The sequence below is a fragment of the Vigna angularis genome, chromosome 7, assembly GCF_016808095.1.
Source record: "Vigna angularis cultivar LongXiaoDou No.4 chromosome 7, ASM1680809v1, whole genome shotgun sequence".
NCBI classification, from domain to species: Eukaryota; Viridiplantae; Streptophyta; class Magnoliopsida; order Fabales; family Fabaceae; genus Vigna; species Vigna angularis.
Genome location: NC_068976.1, coordinates 20,455,517 through 20,481,293, shown reverse-complemented (window position 1 = coordinate 20,481,293; position 25,777 = coordinate 20,455,517). Strand labels below are relative to the sequence as shown.

The 25,777-nt window shown below is 32.0% G+C and overlaps 4 protein-coding genes across 11 annotated transcripts; 1 reads left to right on the top strand and 3 right to left on the bottom strand.

Annotated features, from left to right (window-relative positions):
* Positions 1 to 629: 629 nt before the first annotated feature.
* LOC108337211 (septum-promoting GTP-binding protein 1) lies at positions 630 to 3,260 on the bottom strand. The gene is made up of 6 exons (XM_017573682.2): positions 2,652 to 3,260; positions 2,205 to 2,325; positions 1,968 to 2,064; positions 1,821 to 1,860; positions 1,412 to 1,495; positions 630 to 1,093 (listed from the first exon to the last, which is right to left on the bottom strand). Exons 1-6 carry the CDS (start codon positions 2,988 to 2,990, stop codon positions 929 to 931), a joined length of 846 nt encoding a protein of 281 aa, XP_017429171.1. The 5' UTR covers positions 2,991 to 3,260; the 3' UTR covers positions 630 to 928.
* A 4,425-nt stretch (positions 3,261 to 7,685) lies between these two features.
* LOC108337243 (chloroplastic lipocalin) lies at positions 7,686 to 10,331 on the top strand. Its single transcript, XM_017573727.2, has 5 exons — positions 7,686 to 7,820; positions 8,375 to 8,501; positions 8,855 to 9,097; positions 9,398 to 9,688; positions 9,914 to 10,331. The coding sequence occupies exons 1-5, from the start codon at positions 7,762 to 7,764 to the stop codon at positions 10,190 to 10,192; spliced, it is 999 nt and encodes a 332-aa protein (XP_017429216.1). The 5' UTR covers positions 7,686 to 7,761; the 3' UTR covers positions 10,193 to 10,331.
* Positions 10,332 to 12,932: 2,601 nt separating this feature from the next.
* On the bottom strand, positions 12,933 to 15,790 carry LOC108336385 (uncharacterized). Of its 5 annotated transcripts, none has more exons than XM_017572819.2 (2): positions 15,449 to 15,790; positions 12,933 to 14,424 (listed from the first exon to the last, which is right to left on the bottom strand). In XM_017572819.2, exon 2 carries the CDS (start codon positions 14,383 to 14,385, stop codon positions 13,864 to 13,866), a length of 522 nt encoding a protein of 173 aa, XP_017428308.1. In that variant the 5' UTR covers positions 14,386 to 14,424; positions 15,449 to 15,790; the 3' UTR covers positions 12,933 to 13,863. The 5 variants fall into 5 exon arrangements, with proteins under 5 accessions (XP_017428308.1, XP_017428309.1, XP_017428310.1 ...); XM_017572820.2 differs by having other exon boundaries at positions 15,609 to 15,784; XM_017572821.2 differs by lacking the exon at positions 15,449 to 15,790 and adding an exon at positions 15,305 to 15,444.
* Positions 15,791 to 17,693: 1,903 nt separating this feature from the next.
* On the bottom strand, positions 17,694 to 25,299 carry LOC108338257 (DNA polymerase I A, chloroplastic/mitochondrial). Of its 4 annotated transcripts, none has more exons than XM_052880294.1 (12): positions 25,148 to 25,299; positions 23,729 to 24,602; positions 23,391 to 23,639; positions 21,830 to 22,509; positions 21,157 to 21,598; positions 20,540 to 20,635; positions 20,175 to 20,267; positions 19,900 to 20,094; positions 19,222 to 19,314; positions 18,927 to 19,139; positions 18,685 to 18,774; positions 17,694 to 18,329 (listed from the first exon to the last, which is right to left on the bottom strand). In XM_052880294.1, exons 1-12 carry the CDS (start codon positions 25,246 to 25,248, stop codon positions 18,168 to 18,170), a joined length of 3,288 nt encoding a protein of 1,095 aa, XP_052736254.1. In that variant the 5' UTR covers positions 25,249 to 25,299; the 3' UTR covers positions 17,694 to 18,167. The 4 variants fall into 4 exon arrangements, with proteins under 4 accessions (XP_052736254.1, XP_017430519.1, XP_052736255.1 ...); XM_017575030.2 differs by having other exon boundaries at positions 23,391 to 23,582; XM_052880295.1 differs by lacking the exon at positions 20,175 to 20,267.
* Between the last annotated feature and the right edge of the window lie 478 nt (positions 25,300 to 25,777).

Below are 25,777 nucleotides of genomic sequence, written 5' to 3'. Positions count from 1 at the left end.
TTAGGGTTAATATTTTTTATGTTTTTCGTATATTTTAATACTTGAATAAATTAAGGTTTAAAAACGAACATACTTTTAAAGAACTGAAGAAGATAAAAACATCATATCAAATATATTTTTTTCTCACTTTAAAAATTAGTTAAGTAAATGATTACGTGTTTGATTTCACTTAAAGTAATTGATTTATAATTAATTCATAGTTTGTTTTAACGTTAAAACAGTTTTAAATAATTGTGTTACATAAAAAAAACATCATCCTTTTCCATATCAAGTTAATTTGCTTTTAGTAGAAAAACATTCAAAACATAAACTACGTCTCTTCAAAAGTGAGTTGTCTATCACAATCAAATTTTCAAGGCTCAAATTTATTATATAACACTTTCATTAGACAAATACCACCAGCATTTATCTAATAATTATAAACTACACATTCATGGAAATTTTAAGTTTAATATACACTTTTACAAAATTTATTTACAAATTAATTTTTTTTATCAACTTGTAAATTGATATTATGTTTAATCAAAATAAAACATTCAACATCAATCATAATTATACAATAATAAAAAAAATTGTTAGATATTATATTTCTAGCATTGGAGAAACAAAAAAGAATTACAGAAAAAATATGCAGAAATAGAACTTCTCTTTCTTTATAAGTAGAGGTGGAAAAATATGAATGCCTGTGGGCTTTGACCTCAGCCACAACAGGGGAAGATAGACAGAAAAACCGAGACACAACATCTCACGTTATCACTCTCTACAGAAGTGAAGTCAAAATGGCCCGTTGAAACATGGAATTTGTAGGTACCTAGGTAGTCATAGATTCCTAGTCAATAAGAAAAACTGGACATGTTTTCTTTCTCATTCTATTTTTTTATTCTCCTTTTCCCTGCTATGTACACATAAATAACTATGTAAAGACAATTTAGAAGTCAATTATGGGTTCTCCAACTCTCAGATTTCTTTCCACTGTCCATGGCAGGTTAAAGAGCTTGGCCATGATGAACTTGAAAATTTTGTTCACATTTATGTTGTGTGTTGCACTTGAAAAGAAAAGGGTTGCCTTCATTGCCTTTGCATACGCCCTTGCCTGTAGGAATAATGTGTTAAATTTCAAAAAGCCAAGGAATGTGATTGAAAGTAAGACTTCAATTAAAGTCATAACTCGTAATTTGTGCCAAAAAAGGAAAGTAATGGAATTTGAACGTCACTGATCAGACTTTAACAGCATGTAGGTCCCAAAGTTAATGCTAAACGCGGAAACACACAGGTTGATAAATTTCATGCCGAGGTTTCAAATATGACTAGCATTTATTACAACAATTTTTCTCTGTTTCTGAGTCAATCAAGGATTCATCAATAGGGGAAAATGAAAAATGACCAAACCTGGTAATTATTATTCATCTACCTGTGTTACAATTGTCCACTGCACATCTGGGGGTAGTCTAACAAAATCATCAAACTTGGTTCCTATCAGAATCGGGATTGCACTCTGTAAAATGAACAAAATGACATAAAAATGTGCCAAAAATTGTCATTATGGTATCTTAATTAGTATACCATCAGATCCTCTCTCTGTTTAGTGTTGATGCAAAAATCAATGCTTCTGACAATATGCAGTTATAATGTAATAATGCAGATACTGTATCTATATATGCACTACTTCGGATCTTGTCTCGTTTTTTTAAAAAGAGTTTCCATGCGAAAAGACTTTGGAAACTACACTTTAATTTAAAAAGTGGCAATCACTTTATGAAATAAATTGAATTCAAACAGTACTACTACTGTACAAGCCCTGCAAAATTAAATTATGGTACCTGATTCCACTTTCTTGCTTCACTATACCATCCAACAACACTGCAGGAACATTGCAAAGGACAAGAAACGCAGAATCATTATTTCTGAGTTACGTTTCTAAAAGCACTACACCAAACTCATCACACAGATAATATCTCTCAGCCTACCTATTTAGTGTACAGCGACTGGTGAGATCGAACATAATCAAAATTGCAACTGCATCTTTACAAGCCATGGGAATTTGATCCAGGGACCTTTTATCACCTACACACGCCACATGATACTTCACCATCAATGATCAATTAACACAACACACCCAGAAAACTAAAAAGAATAGAAACAGGAAAAGCAAAATGTAAAAAGTACACATAAAGGAAAAGAAAGGTAAAGTTTAAGCAAAGCACCTGCAACATCCCATATTCTAAACGAAATGCGTGCTCCTTGAACAGACAAAGTTTTGTCCATCAGATTCAATCCTTCCATCTGTAGACTCATCTTTTCTTGTTCATTCCCTACATACTTGATCTGGTAACAGGAATTCACACAACAACCGCAAGCTAGTTAGACCCTTTCACTGCTACCACACTTGACCCATTTCAGAAGAAATAAATAGCTATCTATGTACGCAAAATCTAACCCGCAAATAACTTCAAAATCACATCAAAGTTAAATTCTAATCTATCAATACGATAGAGTTAAATTTTTTATCTTCAACCCAAATACTGATTCTCGTATTCAAATTATTCTTTTACAGACATACGCATAACCTAAAATCGAAACCAGACCTTTAAGAAACATAATTATATCTGAATCATACGATGTTTTGAATGTAAAGTTAGAAACAAGCGTACCACAAAAGTAGTTTTCCCAATATGGCAATCACCCAACAAGCTGATCTTGAGGTTCACCAAATCGGAGTCGGAGTCATAGCCGCAAGTGGCGGCAGCGAGGAAGGTGTCGGAGTCGGTGGCGAGAGGCAAAGAGGACGATGGGTCCCGGAGCGGTAATTTCCGGTAGTGGGGTGGCCTTCCGGCGACGGAGCAAACGATAATTCTATTCCAAATGAAACGAAAAAATTGGCCGACGAAAGATACCCTTTTTAGGACACCCCACCGGACGTCGACCTGAACGAACTTGCGGCAGAGCTGAGACATCTTTCTAGTGGTTCGGTGAATGATCTTGGCCATCATGGAGCATGGTTTCCTGTGGGCAAAATCAAAACTTTCGCAAAAACAGATACTACTCAGTACCTATTATCTTCTTCTTTCGTGTAGTTGTTCTTCGTTGATGATGTTCCTGTTGTTGCGGTTCGTTTGGTCTTGTTTGGGTTCTGGTCCCACTGTTTGATATAGGGGACAGTTGACCGGTATTTTTCACTTCGCTTTCCCAAACGCTCCCTATTGCCGCCTTCTTGGTTTCTGCGTAGGGAGGCCTTACTGGGTGAGTACTGATAAGAGCAAAACACTTCACGTAATTTATACTATTTTTCACACAAAAATACTATTTTTACCAAAATATTCTTCAAAGATCTAAACCATCATTTCAGTTCATCACGCACAAAATTTCTCACAAGTTATAGCAATATCAAAAGATTCATTAAATAAAAAGTGAGACCAATTAAAATTTTCCATTTTTAATCAATTTCAATAATTAATTAATAAAAAAAGACCATCAATTTTAGAAACTAATTTATTACATGCCACTGTGTGTTACACTTTTAAAAGCTAAAATGATGACTTACTTACCTTTTTTTTATCACATCAATTACTTTTTGTGAAATTTATGTCTTCTTTTGTCATGGTTTGTTGTATAAGAAAATGGAACAACTGTGTTATGGAATGTGGTAAGAGAGAAGTATATTTATGTCTGTGAATCGGAGCATCTTGTGGAGTGTGGTGTTTAAGGATAGGATAAGGCCACGTGGCTTTATTTAATTTTTAATCCTTATTCGTTAATAATAATAATTACAACAACAACATCCATTGATGACTGAAAAAGTAGGAAATAATATTAATTTCACGTATTCTTCTTCATTATTATTAGCATTCTAGTAACAGTTTGAATCGAAAGCCTAAAGAAAATGATTACATGTCTTAGAGTCTATCAATCAATATTGTAATGACTTCATTTGATGCTAAAATGACAAATTAAACAAACAATTCAAAACAGGTATTGAACCATTTTTATAAATTTCAAAGTTGAAATTTAATTATATGCGATCTAGTTTGAAAATATTTACTATATTCAATAATGGTAGTAAACTTAAACACAAATATATACCAAAAAAGGTAAACATTTAATATTTAGCGTGTTAATAACACAAGAATATTTAGCATGTTGGACACGTCTAATTATATTTGAAGTTAAACGCGCTTTTGAATTAGATTTGGAAAAGTCAATTAGAAATGATAAAGGTAAAATTAGTTAAAAATAAAAGTGACGATAATTGGGAATTTGCAATGGTAATTATATGATTAGTGGAAGTGGGTATAGTAGAGCATCAATTTGGTTGTATGATTAGTGACAAATTACAGAAATGATAATGTGATTGGTGGATCTGAATCTACAGAATATAAAAGTTAAAACTATTTGATAAAGGAAAAAGGCTGCCACACCTTCTTTAACTTTTCTCTGCAAATTTAAAACATTCTTATTTTGAAATTAAAATATATACCATAATAGAGAGACCGTATAATTTCAGTATTTGAATGATTCTATATGTATATACGGTGTCGTCCGAGGAAGTTGACGTTGATTTGATCACCGCAACTACATAGGAAAAACCTTCGTACGAGATAAGTTAGTGGAAATCAATTTCACTTTGTCGTCGCTTTTGGAGAGATGGAGAACACCACATGAGATCTTAAACCTATTATTTAATTAACTATGGAATCTTGGTAATTCCAAAAAATGTTACCCTAATCCAACCTAAATCCATCACTAACCTTAGACTTCAACTAGGAAAATGCTACATTCTTTTTAACGTGGTCCACATATATATATAAAATAAAAGTGTAGCTATGGAGCTAGAGCAAGGCATCTAAAGTTTTATTGATTAATTAAATTAATCCACCAACCTATCTTTCTATAAGAATTTTTTATAGTTTTTAATATGAATTTATTTTGTTAGTTACACAGATGATGGGTTTGGGATAATGAAATAAATGGAAAGCTTCATACCAAACTGATCATACTCGTAGAGCAGTATGTAACCACCGCTAACCACTGCCAATATAATTCCACTAACTTTTTTTTATATATAATAAATATCTTAATGAATATCTAAAATTTAAGATATTGTTTTAGTTAAATTATGCTAACTTGCACGGAACTATGAGGAGTGTGGTTGATAATGTTTATTAATTATGATACAAAGTGAACCAACTTCAGTGTAGGTTTATTATAGATGTTGATGGATAGTAGTAGCAGAAGAAGAAGATGACGAAGACACGTGGCAGAAAGAGAAAGAAGATGAAAATCAGACGGCTTGAAATTATGGTAATTGGATGACGTGTGATTGAGTGAGTATGGTGTTATAGGGTGATTGATTTTTGATGGTGGAAGTTTGGTAGAGTTTGAAAGTGGGTTTTGCAAAGTTGGGGTGTTCCTTTTCCTGAAATTCTATCATGCGTCTACTATACGTGAAATGCTTTTGCTCCATTTGCATACCATCTTTCTACAAAATCGTCTTAAACTTCCACGTTTAATTTCTCATCAAGCGTTTATATTTTATTAAACTTTCACATTAAATGTATTTTTCCCTTTTTATGGCTTTAATCTATAAATGTATTTTATCCAATTCGAAAAATAGTTATGTTTTGATTTAAATTTGGGATCTATTAAATGAAAATCGAAAAATACTAAGTTAATAGAATAAGAAGTTCTTAGTAAAATTAGTTAGCCGATGAATATATATATATATATATATATATATAAATATTATAAACAAAGGTATATTTTGAGATAGTTATAATCATATGTTTTTAAGTAGATTTTGAACTCTTGTTATATTTTTCAAGAGTAAAAATATATAAATAAATAATATAATGATTAAAATAAATAGTGAATTATAGAAGGAAGGATATATGGCTTTTCTTAATTAAAATAAATAGTGAACATAAATATGTATATTGTATGTAATTAATTATGTATTTTACAAGCAAACAAAACATATAACGTTGATTCTCACTTCATTTTATAATAAGACGTATTATATTTGGAATCGTGTTGAACAAACTTTTGTATATTTATTATACTGTTTTCAGTTCAGCACACAATTTTTGTTGTTCATTGATTAAGATTGGATTACATTGACCAATTCGAGGAAAGTATTGAACTATTGAAGAAAAGTATAATCTTTTTTTAGATAAATAATTATTTTCTTAAAAAAATGTGGGGTAGTAATTTATTTTGAAGGGATTCCCTCAACGAACTTGATCGAAGTATTGAAGAAAAGTATAAATCTTTTTAAAATAATAATAATTTTCTTAAAAAATATGCATGAATTTATTTTTAATTGAAAACAAAAATAATTATAATAATATTGAGTTATATTTGTGAAAACTGTTAAATTTATTATTGTATTAATTGAAGTGTTATAAAAACAAATTTATAAGAGTTTGAGAAAAGAAACAATATCTTATCACTATGAAACCTGTGTAAAATTCATGCATTGAAGTAAGTTTATAGAGTATATAATAAAGCAAAAACCACATTTTTAGAGGTTTTTTACGTTCAAAGGTTGTCTATATAACCAATTTTTTCCCATATTTTCTTCAATTATTTCACACGTTGTCTACAAATTTAGGTTTAGCATTAATTTTCCCGTTAACTTTTTGGTTTTGATCTGGTCGGTTTGATAGAGACTGAGATTGTGCTTATTATTTATTTCCTTATATAACCCAAAATAAACAATGTGATTAGCAACTGCAACAAATTCACTTACTAAGCTTAAATTAAATATAATTTTGTTTATAAATTAAAATCAACTTACACAAATTTCCAAGGTAGTTTGATATTATTCTTATAATTTAATCTTGGTTGTTTGTGTGATAATATTTACGTATAAGTTATAAGCCTTCGATTTTAATCAGTAAATAGGACAAAAAAAAACTAGGAAAAATGTACCTAAATTATTTGTTTTTATATATCTCATCTAAACTTCGCGTTTGAAAATCCAAGCAAAATATTTTTTTATTACACTTTTTCGAAAGTAAAAATGTACCTAAATTGTTTCCTTTTGACTTTTTTTTTGTTACTAAATTTATAAAATTGTGTTGCTCTATTTAATTTGACAATTTTTTTAAATAAATTTAACGAAAAATACTTATTGAATTTAGTATGGGTGTTAGGAGGAAGTCATTGTTCAATACCAACTGTTAGTTAACTTTAGAAGAAGAGTAAAGTAGCAAGCTAGTTAATAATGAGGTTGTATAGTTTGTTCAGGCAATTTCTTCATATACCTCATAAATTTTTTAACATATTTTCATAATTTTTTTTATTTTTTTAAACATAATTTTTAGATTTTGGATTTTATATTTTGAATTACAAAATAAAAATTCATTATGAATTGAATAATTTGAAATATAACATATTTTGAATTATACAATATAGAATATAATTATTTTTAATTTAGTTTGTACATTTTGAAAATATAAAAAAATTATATTTTTGATTGTATATTCTGGTATACAAAATAAAAAAGGCATTCTGGAAATACAAAATTTACATTCTAAGGAATACAATAATTCATTGAGGTGCAGGAAGAAACTGCCGTTGATTGATAGAATGGGCCTTGAAGTGAAGGCCCAGAAATATTAGGCAGGCCCAGTTTCATTCATGGGACCTTAGAGGACGATGTTTCAAGAGGATCTTTTGTCACAGAAACCAAACCTTGGACATTAGAAAGAAAGTTCAGAATGGGGCAACTTTGGACAAGACAACTAGTGAAAACACAAAGACATGGTAGAGGTTCTTCTACGAGCATCACCTCCTCCACCTCACTCTTCTTCTTATCCCAGGTAACAAATTTTACTCTTTTATCTCCTTTACACTTAATTGATCCTTGTAATCAATCTGTTTGCTCAAAAAGCTTTTCTCTTTGTTATTATGTCCCTTTATTTGTTTTACAATTCTGGAACACCCCTTATGTTTTTCTCCTAATTTGAGGTATTTTAGTAATTAGTTGTGTTTTTTTTTCAATGTTTGTCGAAGAAGACTCTCTTTTTGTGCTTCAATTTCCTGATCATGTTATGTAGCTTTTCAATGTTCATGTACTCACCATTACTGAATGCATTTTCCATTTTGTACTCCCAGAATTTTGTCTTGTAATAACCAGCTTTTAGTTAGTTAGATGGTACACTACTTTATCTTTTTTCCCTCTCATTGTGGTCCTCCTCTTTCATTGGGATTTTGATGGCATTTTCTGCCACCTTAAAAGTAGATGCTGTTAAATATCAACTCTTGATTTCCAAAACAAGATGCGCAATCTGGGACTGTTTGAGTGATTTTTTTGTAATTTGTTTTTCGGTTTCATTATTGTTCAAATGGGATGACATTTTTTTTTTTGTTCCAGACAATGCAGGACAGTTTCAGGAAGAACATCGGTAAGGTGCTCGTTGGAAGTCCCAAGTAAGGTTCTGACCAAACATGTCTTATCTGGGCTTGCTGCTTCTTTGATCTTTGTTTCTCCAGCAAATCAGGTTTGTATCTTTTTGTATTCAACAATCCAAGAGTGTTGCGTTTTACAACTCAATTGAGCACGCAATTCCATGAAGTCATATCTCAAATACCGATCAGGAAGACTTATCTAACATTTTCACAATATTGTTTTCCTGAACTCATGATAACAAGGTTTTAAATCACGGTCACAGTTTTTTAAAACATGGCATGACAGTAGTTTATAGAGATAATTTCTGTTACAAAGGTGGGATATTATTATGTAATTGTGGCAAATAGAGAATATTTTTAACTCAAAAAAAAAATCTAGAAATAGGTGTTTATTATTATGACGAATGAGTTGTTTTAAGTATTTGTTTATTTATTTCATCAACAGTCTGTTGCAGCAGATCTATCTCGTGCTCAAAATAATATATGTCAAATTGCCAGTGCCAGAGATGCTGCACTTACTTCACCATTTGAGAATGGATCTGATGAAAAGGGTGCAAATCTAATGATGATGAGAGGTATGACAGCCAAGGATTTTGACCCTGTAAGATATGCTGGAAGATGGTTTGAAGTTGCTTCACTTAAACGTGGATTTGCTGGACAAGGCCAAGAAGATTGTCACTGCACTCAGGTAATGCAAAAATAAATATAGCAGTGAATACACTGTACAATATTTGGTTTAGAAAAGAGCTGATTTTATTTATGATCTTCCAACATCTTTCCCTAGCCATCTTCATATTATTCATAACAAACTGTTGAATTTGGAGGCACTGACAGAATCCTAAGTTTGGCTGTTCATTATTTATTATGCATGTGTTGAATGTTCTGTCATTCAGTAGTAGTATACATCTTAGAGATAAGATTTGTCATTTACCTTATTTGGCATTTCAAGCTTCTTCATAGTAATTTGCGTGTACTAATTATATTTCAGGGTGTATATACATTTGATAGGGAAGTACCATCTATTCAAGTTGACACCTTTTGTGTTCACGGAAGCCCAAATGGGTTTATAACCGGAATTAGGGGAAAGGTTCAATGTGTTTCGGAAGAAGATTTGGATAAAAATGAGACACAGCTAGAGAAGCAGGAGATGATCAAAGAAAAATGCTATCTCCGCTTTCCTACATTGCCATTCATTCCTAAGGAACCTTATGATGTGATTGATACTGATTATGACAATTTTTCTCTTGTTTCAGGAGCTAAGGATAAAAGTTTTATCCAGGTATTTACTGAACCTAAAAATACACTTCAAATATTCTTGAATCTTGAACCGTGTGTTAAGCAAACATTATAACTTTGTAGTCATTGAACTTCATTCATAAAAGCTTTATCTGAATTTTCAACGATGTCATGTGTGACATCTAATGCTATTTGTTAGTTTAGATAAAGAAAAGAAACAACACTGCATCACCCAGTTCTTTGATTAATAGTTATTAATGAATATCAGATATATTCAAGGACACCTAACCCTGGACCTGAATTTATTGAGAAGTACAAGTCGTACCTTGCAAAGTTTGGATATGATCCAAGCAAAATTAAAGATACACCACAGGATTGTGAAGTCATGTCCAATAGTCAGCTGGCTGCTATGATGTCTATGTCTGGAATGCAGCAGGCACTTACAAACCAATTTCCTGATCTAGGACTGAACTCCCCTATTGAGTTTAATCCTTTCACTAGTGTATTTGACACTTTGAAGAAGCTTGTTGAGCTTTACTTTAAGTAGTAACTATGTTTTGTTTTAAGATATTTACTCCTGTAAACAATAGCTAGCTGCTATCATTGATAGCAACCTATGTGTAACATGTAAAGTATGACCTACCTGTATCTGCTGTAATCCTCTGGTATATCGCGTTTTATCTGTCTATGGTGTTTTAACAGAGTTTTGTATGCAAATCACCATGGTGTGGTAGGATTTTACAGCCTCCATACATTTATTAGAATGTAAATATGTTAACCATCTCACACGTCCGAGAAGAAAATGTTCTGTAATAGAATCATAACAGAAAAAAAGGAAAGATGCTGTCTTTTAGCATTTGACTATAGGCTAAGGTTTTGACTGTGTGCTGGTTAATATAGTGGAGTTTTACTTAAAAATTAAAAGTTGGGTTTAAATCCATGGCCTAAAAACATAAAACTGTTAGTTCTTGATCACAATTTATAAATTTGGTCATCAGAAAGTTATTTCCTTTGCTAAAATTATAATATTGGTTTATAATCTAAATTATAATTGACAGAATGAGTGGTAGCACAGGTTTTTAACTAAAGTGTTGTTCTTGTTCTATGGTGTTGTGTCTCTTTTTTTCTTTTTTCATAGTTTATGTGCTTCTTAAATATATATTCTTTATAGCAATCACTTAATCATAAACTTATATTTCATGATAAATCCTACAACAAGCAAACTGAATCATATCAATAATGTCTCCCAAATCGAAAGCTCATCAAGTAAAAGTATCAAATTCTACATCAATTATTGTTTTAATTAAACAAAAATAGATTTTGGTATATTAAAACTACAAATGGTAGAAAACATTTTTAAGTCGAAGTATCAAATCTGAAAAGATTAGCATAGTAAAATCCCGTTGAATAATGTCTGCTTATTAATTTAAGGTTTTGTAAAATTAAATATTTTGTTTCAAATAAAATAAAAGTGAACAGTGTAAGCTAAAGAAACAAAATAATAAGATAAATAGTAAAAGATAAATATAAAGAATATATTCTCTCTACAAGTTGCTAAGCAGTTTTTTAAGCACTTGAAGAATTAACATGTAGATTAAAAAGGATGTAATAGAATATGATATGTAAAACATAAGGTTTGGGTTTTAAAAAAACTATACATATATATGAAACATAGTTTAACACATAAAAGAAATTAATAGTGTAATTAAAAAACTAACACTATAATTAAAAAGGTTATATCTATTATTTTTAAAGTTTTGAGATAAAAATATATCAAAGTTGGAGAAAAAAAAATTATAATTTTAATATGATGGTAACATTATTTGATAAAAAAATGCCTCAAATTATAACTCACCCAAATATGTGAGATGGATTTCATATTGAAACGTAACAATCCAGAGAGGTTTGTCTTTTTAATATTTTATTATTGCTCAGAGTTGTTAGTTTGATTAATATAAATAAATATTTTTATTTATTAATTTATTAATATGTATGTTTATAAATATGAATCTAGATTTTATATTCTGTCTATTTTAATATATTTTGTATATAACATTATTTTTTTTACTTGTAGTAAATAATAGACTATTACTTTTTAAGTTTTTAATGATTGTAATTATTATATTGAATCTTAATTTTTATAAGATAAATAAACTTTGGACAAAAGAAAAGTTATAAATAAACCTTTTATTTTTAATTTATGTGAATCGATACGTAATTATATAAGAGATTAATCGTGAGATATTTTTTTCATTAGCCCATCCTAACTTATTTATGATGAAATATGTCAAAATAGAATTGATCGACCAACTTCGTCATCTTTAATTACAATATTAGAAGAATTTTTAGACTTGTATTTTTGAAAAGAAATAGTCTCCCTATCTTATTTCACAAGGGAAATCTTATTTGTTAAATTATATTCTTCATTTTTTGCTTTCTAAGTGTTTTTTTTTTCATAACATATTTCAGTGTCAGTTTTTTTCTACTATTCAAATTCATTTTTATTTTGATAAATAAATTTTATGTTGATACGCACAAGCAATAAGAACGTTTTTTGTTTTTTTTTTTATAATTTATTTCTAAGACACATATTTAATTATTTTTATTTGTTTATAATTATTTAACATTTATATAATTATTATTTAATATTTATATAATTATAATTTATTTATTAATTGATATTTAATATTGGATGAAAGAGGTGTATATTGAATACTTGATATTATCTTTAATATTTTTTTAATTTTAATTTTTTTTGTAAAAAAATTATTTACTTATTATTTAGAATAGTAAAAAGTAAAAAAATAAAATTATATATATATATATATACATGATAATTGATAGAGAGATGAGACAAAAAATTTATATAATGATAGATGATAATTTTTACTTCAAACATAAGAATAAGATAGTCAAACCCACTAATATCTTTTGTTGTTATCCCATCATGATTACATGTAAACGAAATCATTTTGAATGGCCCATGACAGGAAATAAAAATAGAAATTTTCTTCTTTAATTTTTCACCACCTTCTAAACGATTTTAGCATATAACTATAATAGAAATTGGTCGACTTGACCAAATTAATTTATTGGAATTGGTTTAGGTTGGGTAATTTAAATTTTGAACCAAACTAAACTAAACCATTTCGATGTATCTAGGCTTTAATTTTGACATTATCAGATTCGCCAAACCTATGGCTAACCTATTTATAGTTAGTTGTATTATCTCATCAACAACAAAAATAGGTATAATTTTGAAAGAAGTCGCAACAAATTCATGCAGATAAGTAGAACAGATCCAAGAAATGGATTCTATAATACCAAGAACAATTAAAATGGATAACATACTATAATACTACAGTTGCAAAACAGAAAAATTTGTCAAGATACATGAATCTTGCATCCTGGTTTTCTTTCTAGGTTGTATTCAAATCACAAGACTTTTGAGTCTATGTATGTGATTGTGTGTGACAAAGTGATTTTGCTTTCCTGATTTAGGTAGCCTATGGATGTGATCCTACTATCCCACCTAGCTGCTACTTTTATCTTTCACATGAATCCCATCAGATCCTACCATGTACTTAGGAACATGATGAAACTTAAAAAGGTGGTATAGTAGTTAGGAACTACACTGTTATAACTGCAACCACATGAATGCAGTTTCACATCTCACAGACCTGTGCCATGCATTTCAGATACACAACATAAAGTGAAGCATTCTTGTGAAACCACATCTCCTGCAACACAAGAAATGCCTCAGAGTCTCTGCAGTTTTCCCACTAGAACAAAATCACAAACAACCCTGCATAAATCAAAAGATCATGCTTTCTCCCCAACACAAACCAAACATAGCATGCATAAAGCCACTTCCTTTGACTCAAAAAATATGGCTGGATTTCCCCCAGTGGAAATAGGAACCCGAGGCACAGTAGCATCCCTCATAATGCAAGAAATCGAGTACTTCAGCAGGATTGATTCAAATTCACAAAGGAACAAGTCTCAAATCACAGAGGTGGGTTCCTCCGTTAGTAGTACAAGTTCTAGAACCACAATTGCATCTACAGTAGAAGAAATTACAAAGAAAAAGCGAGTGAGTAGCAGCAGGCTTTTACCAAGTATGTGTTCTGTGGTTGATGTATCAGACAATGGTAGGCCAAATGGGACCTCAGCTTTCGGTTACAGGAATCTGAAGTCTGACACAAAAAAATTCCAGGTTTAGATTATGCTCTCGGATAGCTTTGAAAACCCAAGCTTCTTTAGACGACTTGCTAAGGGTGTAGCCCAAGCCTTTTCTGCACTCCCACATCTTATGTCCACAACTTCAACAATGTTAGGTATTTTCTTATCATTTTTCTCCCTCACTGGAGTTCTGCTCAATGAACATTTATCAGAACCTAGCATGGGTATTGTCTGTGTATTTCTGCCATTTGTTTTTGTTTTTGTTTTCTGGGGCATGCCATTGCCAGGGCCTCTACGGTTTGTGTTTCTACTGCTTCCACTGCTACTGGCTTCAACCGATGATTTTCTTGGTTGTAGTCTTTTTTGGGTTGCACTGCCACAGGGAACTGAAACAGGAAGTGTTTGAGTTTTAGTCCTTGTTGAAGATACCAGCTTCTTTGGGGCAGAAGGAACGTGATCCAATTCCCTTGTCATCAAGGAGCTGATTGTTCCAGTGGTGCCAAGCTTGATGGATCCTCCTCCACCTTTTATAACCTCCACAGTCTGAGCCATGCTCATATTATGAGATTGATGCCCTCACCAGAATTATTCAACGATCTGTTACACAAATTAGTGTCATCAGTGATCTGAGATGTAAAGCTATAAACTTCTCACAATTTTTTTTAATTTGGTTATTCTTCTTTTATTTACATGATTGGACAAACTTTTATGCAAACAAATGACTTACACAAGTTAAATTAACTCTGAACACCTAATATTTTTCATCAATTACGAGAACTTCTGTAGGAGATGAAGTACATAAGTTAACTTTAACTCGTACAAGCACTCGATTCATTTGATATTATTTTCTTCTCTTGTAATTCTTTGGGGAAATTAATCAAACAGGACTTGAGTTAGGATAAAACAAAGAGAAGTGTAATAAATTCTGCAAGGGTAAGAGGGATGGAGAGGGAAGTTGCTAGATTCACTTACAAAAACATGGTTCCAGCATCAAATCAAAAACAGCAGAACAGCAATTCCGAAATAATTAAAAAAAGTAACCCCCACTTAAAATAGATGATGATTCAAGTTGGTTCATTCATAAAATGCAGGTTAACAAGTTGAAGCATCACACACTGTGCATCACGATTTCATAACAAGGTGTTCATAACATCATAACTTCAGGATGAGAATTACAATTCAGCTATAATGAATCAACACACAAAGCAAAAAAAAAGAAAGAATGCCAAATCACAATGGTTAGGCGAAAATGAATCAAATATAAATCACCATTCCTGGTTAAAAAAAACCCAGAGAAGGGTAAAAGGAACCCAACTCACCAAAACACAAGCAAAATCAAACGAAACAGTCATCAATTTTGACAACTTGAATAAACATGCATATATATACTAAGAAAACCAACGATATAGTTTCTTTGAGAAAAAATAAAAGCAAAACAAGAATGTATTTGACTTCCAATTCAATCAAATTGCCTCACTTCAAAGAGTGGCAATCTAATTCGAAGAAGTAACAACCCATCACTACACCACAGTGCAGAAGAAAGAAACAGCATTTTAGATCCACAAGAGAGGCATGAAAGATGAAATAAAAGGGGAAAACAAAAATTGGGTATTGTACGCACTGCAAGTTTATGGCTCCACACTTTTGCAAAGTTGCAGATTTGAAACAGACCCATCAGAGGAGGGAACTTTTTGTGGTAAAATTGAGTGAAAGTGAAAGTTGGGAATGAAGAAGATGGAGAAATTAGTGTTCTACAAAAAATCATATCTAATCCAACCTACTTTATTTGACTCTCTCTGTGTGTCTTGTTTTGGACCGTGCGCATCCAATGCTCTTGATTTGACTCATAAGCATTGTCGTGCAAAGGTTAACTTCGCCACCAAATTTTCACAACTCATTATGAACAAATCAAATCATAATCATCAAGGCAAAACACTATGTGAAAATTATTTTTTATTACTTTATTCAATTCACTTTTACGATTCTATTGAGTTTCTTTCATAAATCTTAATATCTTTTTTTCATAAAAAAAAAACATGCAACTTCTAGAGAAAATTATGTAAAATAAGTTATCCAAAATCGAAGTTTGAGATCCCAAGAGAGAAAAGTTCAAAAGTCAGAAAATGAAAGTTGAGAGTTTGCTAAAACACAGATCACGTGGCCTACAAACCGCCCAAGGAGACAGGAACCCACTTGTTACTTACCTGTTCCAAATACTATAATGTGTTTTTTTTTAATATATATATATTATTACTTCAAAATTGCATCTTTGAAACAGACCCAAAACCAAACTGATATCTGCATTTTGGGATGAAGGAAATGTATGCAGTGACTGAACTTTTCATTCAAAAGAAAAAGTATTTTTTATCTTACGTTGTTTCATAAATAATTAATATTATGTGAGCTTTCTGAAAATGTTGCATAATTTTTCAGCAATTTGATGAGTTTAAAAAGCTTTTAATTTGTCTGGTAGAAAACTCCCTCACTCAGTAAATAGCATCGATTGTTGACAGAATGTGATGTGTCTGTCATAGCTTAGCAGGCATTATTTGACAAACTCTGCTCGTCTCATTATGGAGTGTGAACTCTTTGACAAATTTGTTTTTACAAATTTATATTAAATTAATTCTTTTAATAAGAAAATTATTTATTTTAAAATAAATGATATAAATTCAGTGATATTTTATAATTAAAAATTGATATATATATATATATATATATATAATTTTAATAATGATTATTATAATGGACTATAATTTTATATAATTTATTATTAAATTTTAAGAAATTAATATCATATTAAAAATAAAATTTAAAATATATTTACAAATTTGTATCATATGTTTAAATTTATTTTTGGATTTTTCGCATACTGTCAGATATGATTTATTTTTTCTGGGCCCTACATGAATTCTAGTGTCCGTTCTTGGAAGAAGTTAATCACAAGATTAATACCGATTTTATAGATGAAATAATAAAATAAAGAGGAGTAGCAGAATTCATAGAAAAATAGTAATATGGTTTAATTTACACTGTTAAGATTTACTTAAACAGATAAATATTTTTAGTAACCTGTATATTTAATTTTTAGTAAAATTATCCATTATACTTTGTTAATTGTATTATATTTAGGATAATTTTTCTATAATAATGATATTCTCTTAGGATTAAAATGGTCTATTACTCAAACCAGAATAGCGTGTTTGCTCAAATTATAGGAAAAAGAAAAAATGAAGATATAAACGAAAATAAAATAAACAAGTGAGAAAATGAAAACAATATATCACTTTGAAATGCATCAAATATAAGTTCATGTTGATTCACAACATGAAAATGTCATCGTTTTTTTGTCTTTCTTTGATAATGTTTCTTACAAGGATTCATTGAAGCACTTTGATTTTAATCATTTCTCTCATTTTCTTAAAGTATTTCCTATTTTTATACATGTTTTCACATTCAACTCTAGAAAAATAACCAATAAATAATCCCATTCAATAAATATATAAACTTGTGACTACACGATGCAAGATTTTTAAAAATATTATTCTAATAAGATTAATATCGTTGTTTGATTACTACACAAAATCTGTTTGATTCTTTGATACAATTTTAATTGTTAAGTGTTCACATTTTTTTGTTACATATTAAGAGTTCATCCTTTGGTTCCCATTTGCTCCTATTCATAAGGTCGTTATCACATAATTCATTTGTACAGAATATCATAAATTCACAATACTGTTCTGATATTACTGAAAATTGTCAGTGGTTATGAGATGATTTGTGCCTGAAAAGTGCTGTTTGCGGTGCAGATATCATACCATTATATGATGTTTCTACAATCAACAAGTGTGTTTTTGCAACAGATAAATAGAAATGTAGACAAGTTCATTTTATAATAATCTATATACAATATTGATATGGTTTGCATCAACCAAAAAGACCAAACTGGTACATGATGCAAGGCATAAAAGAAAGACATGACAACTGAAGTAAAAAGCCGAGGCCAGTAATTTTGGCCTTTTTCTTCCTTCAAAGTTTCAACGCGTTAGGCTTTGGAAAGACCAAAACATCACACTGGAAATTCTCTAAAAAAGTGCCATGCTTTGGTGTTACCAAAATATCACACTGGAAATGACTGACTTCCTAGGACGTACAAAACCTCTATAAAAATCAAGCACATGAAGATATTTATGGCTTATTTGCCTTGAAAGTAGAGGCAGCAGAGTAGTGGCATCTTTGGTTTGTAATCACCAAAGGAGGAGCAGCAAAAGCTATCTGAATGAGAAAACATCTCTAAACAGAACAGCAATGGCTTTTTTGCCGTACAAGGAAGGGAGTACCTATTTCCCAGCATACCAGTTCTGAGCACACTTGGCATCAACAGATAGATCAACTTTAAGAATGTTCTTGCCATTAAAGGGTTTGGACATGCACTCAACAACTAGGGACTTTGCAACCTCAGCCGATTCAGTTGGTCCTTCCAATATGACCTCATCATGAACCTGCTTGGCAAATCCAAGATTTTAAGTGAAAATGTAACAAGTTTGGAAATAGATATCTGAAAATATTCAGATATGGAATAACTCAAATATCAAAACATAGTTATAATTTATTTTTTCTTATAGGCCACTGCTATGAACATTAACAGTACATGTGTCAGCCAAATTCCCAATTGGTACATATACTTAACCCCCAGTTCCCCTACCAACTCCGGGAGCAAGAATGCATAGAATTGATTATTGAATCAAGACTCAAGTAGAATATGGCAAGTGAGAGCAGGTGTAATTTGAACACACGTTCCACTAAAATGAAAGCAAGAAAAATTAAAAATGAAAAATAGATGGAGCACTAAATTACCTGTAGAAGTAATTTCCACCCAAGTTCCTTTAACTGCTTATTCTTGGAAATTTGCAACATGGCACACATGGCAACATCAGCTGCACTACCCTGTTGAATACCACAAATCAGAAACCCAAAAAGAAAGGTCTGCATGTGGTAATGGCATCTCAACTGAAAGCATTGAGCTATTATTATGAGAGTAAGAGGAGTGAACCCCTGTTTGGTCATGCAAGTATGTATTTATTTTAAGAGTTAAGGACCTGCACTGGAGTATTGATAGCAGCTCTCTCAATGTGACCTTTCTGATATTTGTTAGCTTGGGCCATCAAAGGGAACCGTCGTGCTCGCCCTAGCAATGTGTGTACACAATGTAACTCGTGAGCTTCCTTTTTACGCTCCTCTTGCCATTGTAAAACCTCTTTTCTATCATTGTACCAAAGGTCAACTGTTTTCTTAGCATCTTTCACAGAAACCTGAGAGTGGACAATCAAATAATAAATCACAGACACTTGCCACCTGGGCAAACCCCTTATAATAAGTAAGAGTTCAGGGTACCTTCCAATCCTTGGAAAGCCCAACCGGTGTCTTCCCATATGCAATTGAGAAGTTAAGCATTTTAGCTTTTCTTCTTTCAGAAGCAAAGGCATCCTGACATGGAAAGGGAGAAAAACTAAAAACATAATCAAATTATAAAACAGTTTTTATAACTTATAACAATAAACTGCTAAAACAGGCTTTTCCATATCTTGAGGGTCAGGCATCAAATGAAAGCCAAACTGCTGAAACGAGGTTTAGATATTCCTGGTGTTTCGTATTTACTTCTATTAATATAAATAAACATTATTAAAAGCATTATACGTCGAAAAACACTGAATCCTCATGTTTGGAAGCCTATCTATCACAAATAAACTGCAATCCTTCTATTATCACTGTTCCATGTTATGCTTTCCCCCAAAACAGTGTTCTGACATGCAGTACTTGTTAATTATTTTTGTGGGGAAGTTCACAAATTATGTGTCTTTGTTCCAATTCTTAATGAAATATATTTATGTTATTTTGCATTTGATGGATCTATGCCCAATCAGAACATGAATTTTTCCTCCCTCATGCACTGCAAGCACTCTGGTTCTCACTGTCTTATGTCATCAACAACGAGAATTACCAAATTAAAGACAAAGACACTACGTGAACGTCTCTATGAAATGGTATTTGGTACTAGTAGCAGACAGTTACCTTCAAAAGAGGAACTGGGGGTTTATCTTCACCAGGCTTACGATGCCACTCAAGAAGCACTTCCTTTATCTCAACTGCTTCACGAATATATGGGTACATATTCATTGCAGTCCTTGAATGAAAATCTCCACCAGCTTTAAAAGCTTCCAACATGCTCTTACAGTCTGCAAGGTGAGCCAGAATCCTAAGTTCCAGCTGTAACAATACAGAAGGCTGTTAACTGAATGAAAGTTATTGAAAATAGCTTAGTTAGATAGACAATATAGACTATCAACCTGCCCATAATCAGCAACTATAAGGGAATTCCCAGGTGAAGCAATGAATGCTTGACGGATTTTGTATCGGTCTTTTTCCAGAGCAGGTTGATTCTAATTCACAAAGTGTATGTGTTAGATTCTATACCGTTTTAAAATTCAATGATTAATCTACTAAATGTAATACCCATATGTGAATGTCCAAATGCAAATTGAAAATGACTGTATGACACCAATTAGTGAAAACACAAGCACACATATCAAGGTAAATGGTCAAATCTCAATGTATAGTACTTAAAAATATCAAGTTCACAATTACTGTTAAAATGAAATTTCCTAATCAAAATCATAAGACTTCTCTGATAAATATTGAAAATTAGAATAACCTGCAGATTTGGCCTTCTTGCTGACAAGCGTCCTGTCTCTGTGTTGATATTTAAGGAACAATGAACACGAAGATCTTTGCCAGATATATTTTGTCCCTGACAAAGAGAAAATGAAGCTATAAGAGAGCACGTATAAAGTGCTTCATTGCAAAAATACAGACATATATTTACTTAATTAAGCATACAAAAAATCAGCATGAACTCAAGGAAATAATTTCTCTTGGCATATCCAAGCAATGGAGAACCGAATACCGACCTTCTCAAATGAGTATTTTAATAGCTCAAGGTACTATGGTACACTTGTTAAGTTGTTAAGCATTTCATTTGGCCTTCTCAAATGTGGGTTTGTTAAGTATTTTAATACCAAATACATTTGGCCTTCTCAAATGTGGGTTTGGTGCCCAGTTGAGTTGTTAAGCATTTCATCTGCCGAAGTTTCATATGATTAACAAATAACTGTATAAAAATGTCCTCTATTGGAAAATGAATAGAAAACGTCTTTAATTTTTTACAGACAATATGTATTCTGTTGCAGTTTTTATACAGGGTTCAAAATAAAGAGATTTAGAGCAAGCTCAATAAACTTCAAATTGGAAACCAAACAATAAAAAAAGTACCTGAAGGGGAAGGATGAAGTTAGATATCAAAGAGTTGATAGAACAAACTTGACACAAAGCAGCAATTGCATGACAAGCTTCTCTCCCTTCTTCCTCTGTTGGAAAGGCAGCGTAGGCTGTTCCATAAGCAGATGAATCAATTTTTAGGGGTGCAACTTGATTTTGAGAAGTATTTCCATCTTCATCACCAAGTTCCAAGTTACAATCCTCATCAAAAAAGTCATAATCTGCAGAAATTTTTCCAGCCATGGCCTTTAAGACGTCACCACTAACTGACGGCCAACCAGTTGCGGTGTACATCTCAGTCTTCAAGTTATAACCTAGGCTCGTCACCTTTATATCACGAAATTTTTTCGGAGCCTTCTTGCCTTCTTCAATCACATTATCAACATTGGGAATTTTGAATATTCGTTCAGTTGGAAGTGCCAGATTGGAGTCCTTCCTGTAAATGAAGAATGGGACATGAAAATTAAAGTTTTACTTCAATCTTACGCCCTTAAGCTACTTAGTCGTAAACAGCAAAGTTCATAAAATATCAAGGTAGGTACTAGTATTAACATTCAGTAATAAATTAAACTTACAAATAGCAAAAATACATCAGTTTTTTACTAGCAAATCGTTAATATATTAAGATTTTAAAAAATGCTACATGTAAGATTTTAAAAATGTTCACCTGTTCAAAGTGCCACCAAATAGTAGCTGGCGCAACTGTGAATCACTTCCCACATTCATATATTGGGCATCTGGACAATACCTACTTGCCCATTTCCGGAATCTATTAGCAGCTATCTCTTCCTCTACTTTGGCCACCTTTTCTATGCTTACAAGATAAGCCCGATCAACCAGCATTCCCTCAGATTCCATCATGACTAGAAGCTCACCAAATGGCCGCCAATATTCATTATAGAAATCATACATGGTTTTCCCATACACTGGCACACCATCGAATTTCCAGGGCATGTCTGAAAGATGGCCTTTTAGGCTCTCATACAGCTTCAAAGTGCTGCTAGCATCCAGGGCAGAATAGCATATCCAAGGTATACGCTCATTTCTCTGTAGCTCTTCAACAGGAGCAATGACACTTGTTTTACCCTCGGATCCATCCTTTTTCAATTTTTTCTTACTAAATATAGTTTTCATTGAGACCTTACCAATCAAATCCTTTTGATGGTTCAGCTGAGTCCTAGACATGACTCTTCTGTCACCTGTAAGCCCTTCAAGAGAATAACCTCCATCTAAAAGTCTAGAAGAATCCCATAATCGTGCCATGTGCATTGTATCGGCATGGAATCCAGAAACTTTGAACCCATAATTCTCTATAACATGACAGTCAAAGCTATAATTATGCCAGACCTACAGAATATACCAGTGACTCAGTTATTTCAAATGTGGTTGGTAATCTTTGTTCATGTACATAGACGAACCCAGAAATTTAATGGCAATATGATTTTATAAAAAAATAGACTTAATTTTTTTACTCTTGGTAGAATAACATCACCGGGAAATCCTTCACTAATAAAGAGGCCTGGGGGAAAAAGTAAAGAAGTTTTTCGTCCCACCAATTAGCACATTGAGGAGAGGAATGGGTGAATATTTGCAAGGCTTAACCCCGAACAACTCTAGACGAGTATTTTAATTACCAGGGTCTACAAGGAAACCATTACCCTGTCCTTCAACAGGTCATACTTGCATGACCTATGGAGAGGATCCAGCATTCTGCATGCCGGTTTGGGAGAGGGTTCATGGATGAAACTGGAATTAATTTATTGTCATGCCATATGTGCTTAAGTAGTGGAATGAGTGGAAAAGGAATTGGACAAAAAAATATATCAAGTCAACAAAACAGAAGCATCAGATTGTCTGGTATGGAATGGATTAATACAGAATGAGCAACATTTTAATATCTTATGAACTGAACAAGGAGTAGTGACTTTTTTATAGCTATGTTTATGCAAAAGAATCAGGAAAAGATAAAAGGTAACATACAACTAAACCCATAGTAAATCAATATGGATCGCTGTATAATATGACAACAAACTTTTAGATTACCCACGGTAATTTTAGACCAGACAGTAGCTTATTTTCAGATTATCAGATATCATAACTAGTACATATCATAACTAGTACGGCACATTTCATAGTACCAACATATAGTTAAGACTTGAGAGGTTGCACATTGAGGCGAGTAATATGATTAAGACATAGAATGGAGGGAGGAAGAAAGAAAAGTTCACCTTCCTTATGGAAGAGTCACTAAAAAATTCGGCAAATTTTTCTAAAATCTCTTTGCCTCCACCATCAAGAACATCTACCCAGATACAGGACTTTCCACCTCCAAAATCAGCTTCTGGACCACAATAAATGCTGAAGCATATTATCTCACCATGATCAACAGGAGTTTCTTGTTTGACATCTATCTTGGCTACCTTTGAAGACAATAAAATCGGCAGATAATGTCCATAGTACGCAAACAGATACACACACTAGAATAAACGAGGAGATAATTGAGCTTCATAGACTCTAGCGAAAAGGAATAACCATAATACACTAAAAACAGTGAAAAGATTAATACCTCGGTATCACATGCGTATATAAGATGCCTGTACTTTGTTGTGAGCATCTTGGAAACTTCCTCTGCAAGAGATATATTATCAACAACCAGAATATCCTCATAGATACTACAGAGCCTATTCCGAAGGTTTATTTTATCAGTACCACCTGCCTGTTTAGCAGATGTTACATTAATTGAATCTTTTGCAATTCCATCCAAACCATGATCACCATTGATTACAGTGATTTTCTCCTTACTAATTTCCAAAGTAGATTCGTTACACTGGCGGACCAACCTTTCAGAATCTACAAACACCTTTGATTTGTTTAATACAGAATACTTAACAGCAGATGAGACATGATCCCGATGATCCTGCAGTATAATATTACTGTCCCCATTCTTAAAAACAGCCTGGTTCTGACCAAAGGAAGCAGCTCCATTAGATGCATTAGAACAACCATTTTCCCTGTCAAATTTATTTGAGCCGTTCATTTCCTTTTTGTTTTCTGTTAACTTATCTTTTGCTATAGTCCAGCCCCTACAATCACCACCAGACAAGTTTTTGCCCACAGTGCTTGCGGAAAATCCATTATTGCAAGAAGCCACATCCATCATCCTAACTTTCGTTTCACATGAACGCAAAGATTCCAGCTCTTCTTCCTCTGTCATCTCCTCCAGTGTGCCAGTCGATGCATTTGCAATTTTCATAGATGAAATGCAAACTGGACTTTTGCATGGAAAATCACGCTCATACCTTACGCCATTGTATTTACTTAGCCCTGTAGATGTCCCTTTTGTACAGCATGAAAAACCTGCTCTAGATTGTACAGAATTTTCAAGCACAGAGCTGGTTCGGAGGCCATTGTATGAAATTTGGAATGACTGATTTTTTCTTCTGCAGTTCACATCACGCAACCAAAATAAAAATTCCAATCAATTAATGTAAAAGCATTTTATCCAGCCATGTACTGGCCAAGAAAAAGCTCCATCTGTAGGCATCTATGGTAAAAAAAAAAAAAACAACACACTTTATATCCCTTATTTCTACAATTACAAACAAAGCTGCCGATAAAAAAGAAAAAAGAAAAGAAAAAGATAATCCCAGGTGAGGGTGACATCCCTAATAACCCATTTCAGGTTCAGTAATCAACAAATTGGTAAATAAAGAAACAAAAAACAATACAACTAATGTTAATGCGAGGGTCAACCTTTCAAACCATTGAAGAACAACAAGCACTATGACCCATTAGACTGAAAAACACAATCAACATAGCTTACCATGTGATAAAAAGACATTAGTTTCTTAAGAAAAAGAAAAAAGAAAAGAATACCCAGTTATAAAAGATGCAAAATTTGAAGATATTAAAGAGATGAGCAAGGTGAAGGCAACGAAAAACATGAACTTTGAAATGAAATAGAGAGAAAGAAAGAAGGGTAAACCGTTGGAGTGACGGAGACGGTAAAAGGGAAGGGAGAGAGAAGGGGCGCGAGAAGCTGCGGCGGCATAAGGGACAGTGTGGCCTCAAAGCAGACATCTCCATTGAGGCAGCAGTCACCTCTCAACCAGTGCTCCCTCCACGCTCAAACAGATTACGAACCATCTATATATATATATATATATATATATGTAACATAGTTTATAAATATAATCAACAAGACAAAAAAGAAAAAATTTGAAAAATATTGGCCATTAACATTATTATTAAATAAAAAAATAGTAAATACGATTTTATCAGATTGTTTGCCACGTAATGGAAGGCCAGGATGGCTCTAACAGTTATCGAAATTTCGAAAAGAATTATTTTCTGTGTGTATTTTAAGTTATTATTGTGTTTTTTATGGAAAATTTAGTTGAACTTGCCTAATTTTTTTATTCATAGCTTTTAGATAAGTTGTATAATATAGATAATCTTTTCCTTTTATTTATTTATTTCAGCACACTGTGTTTGGGTTAGAATATTTAAAATGTACACATTGTAAATAAAACCATATGGTTAAAAAGAAAACCTTCTCCAAAATTTATTAATAATTTTTAATAAAAATTATGAATAAACAATTATCACAAAATAA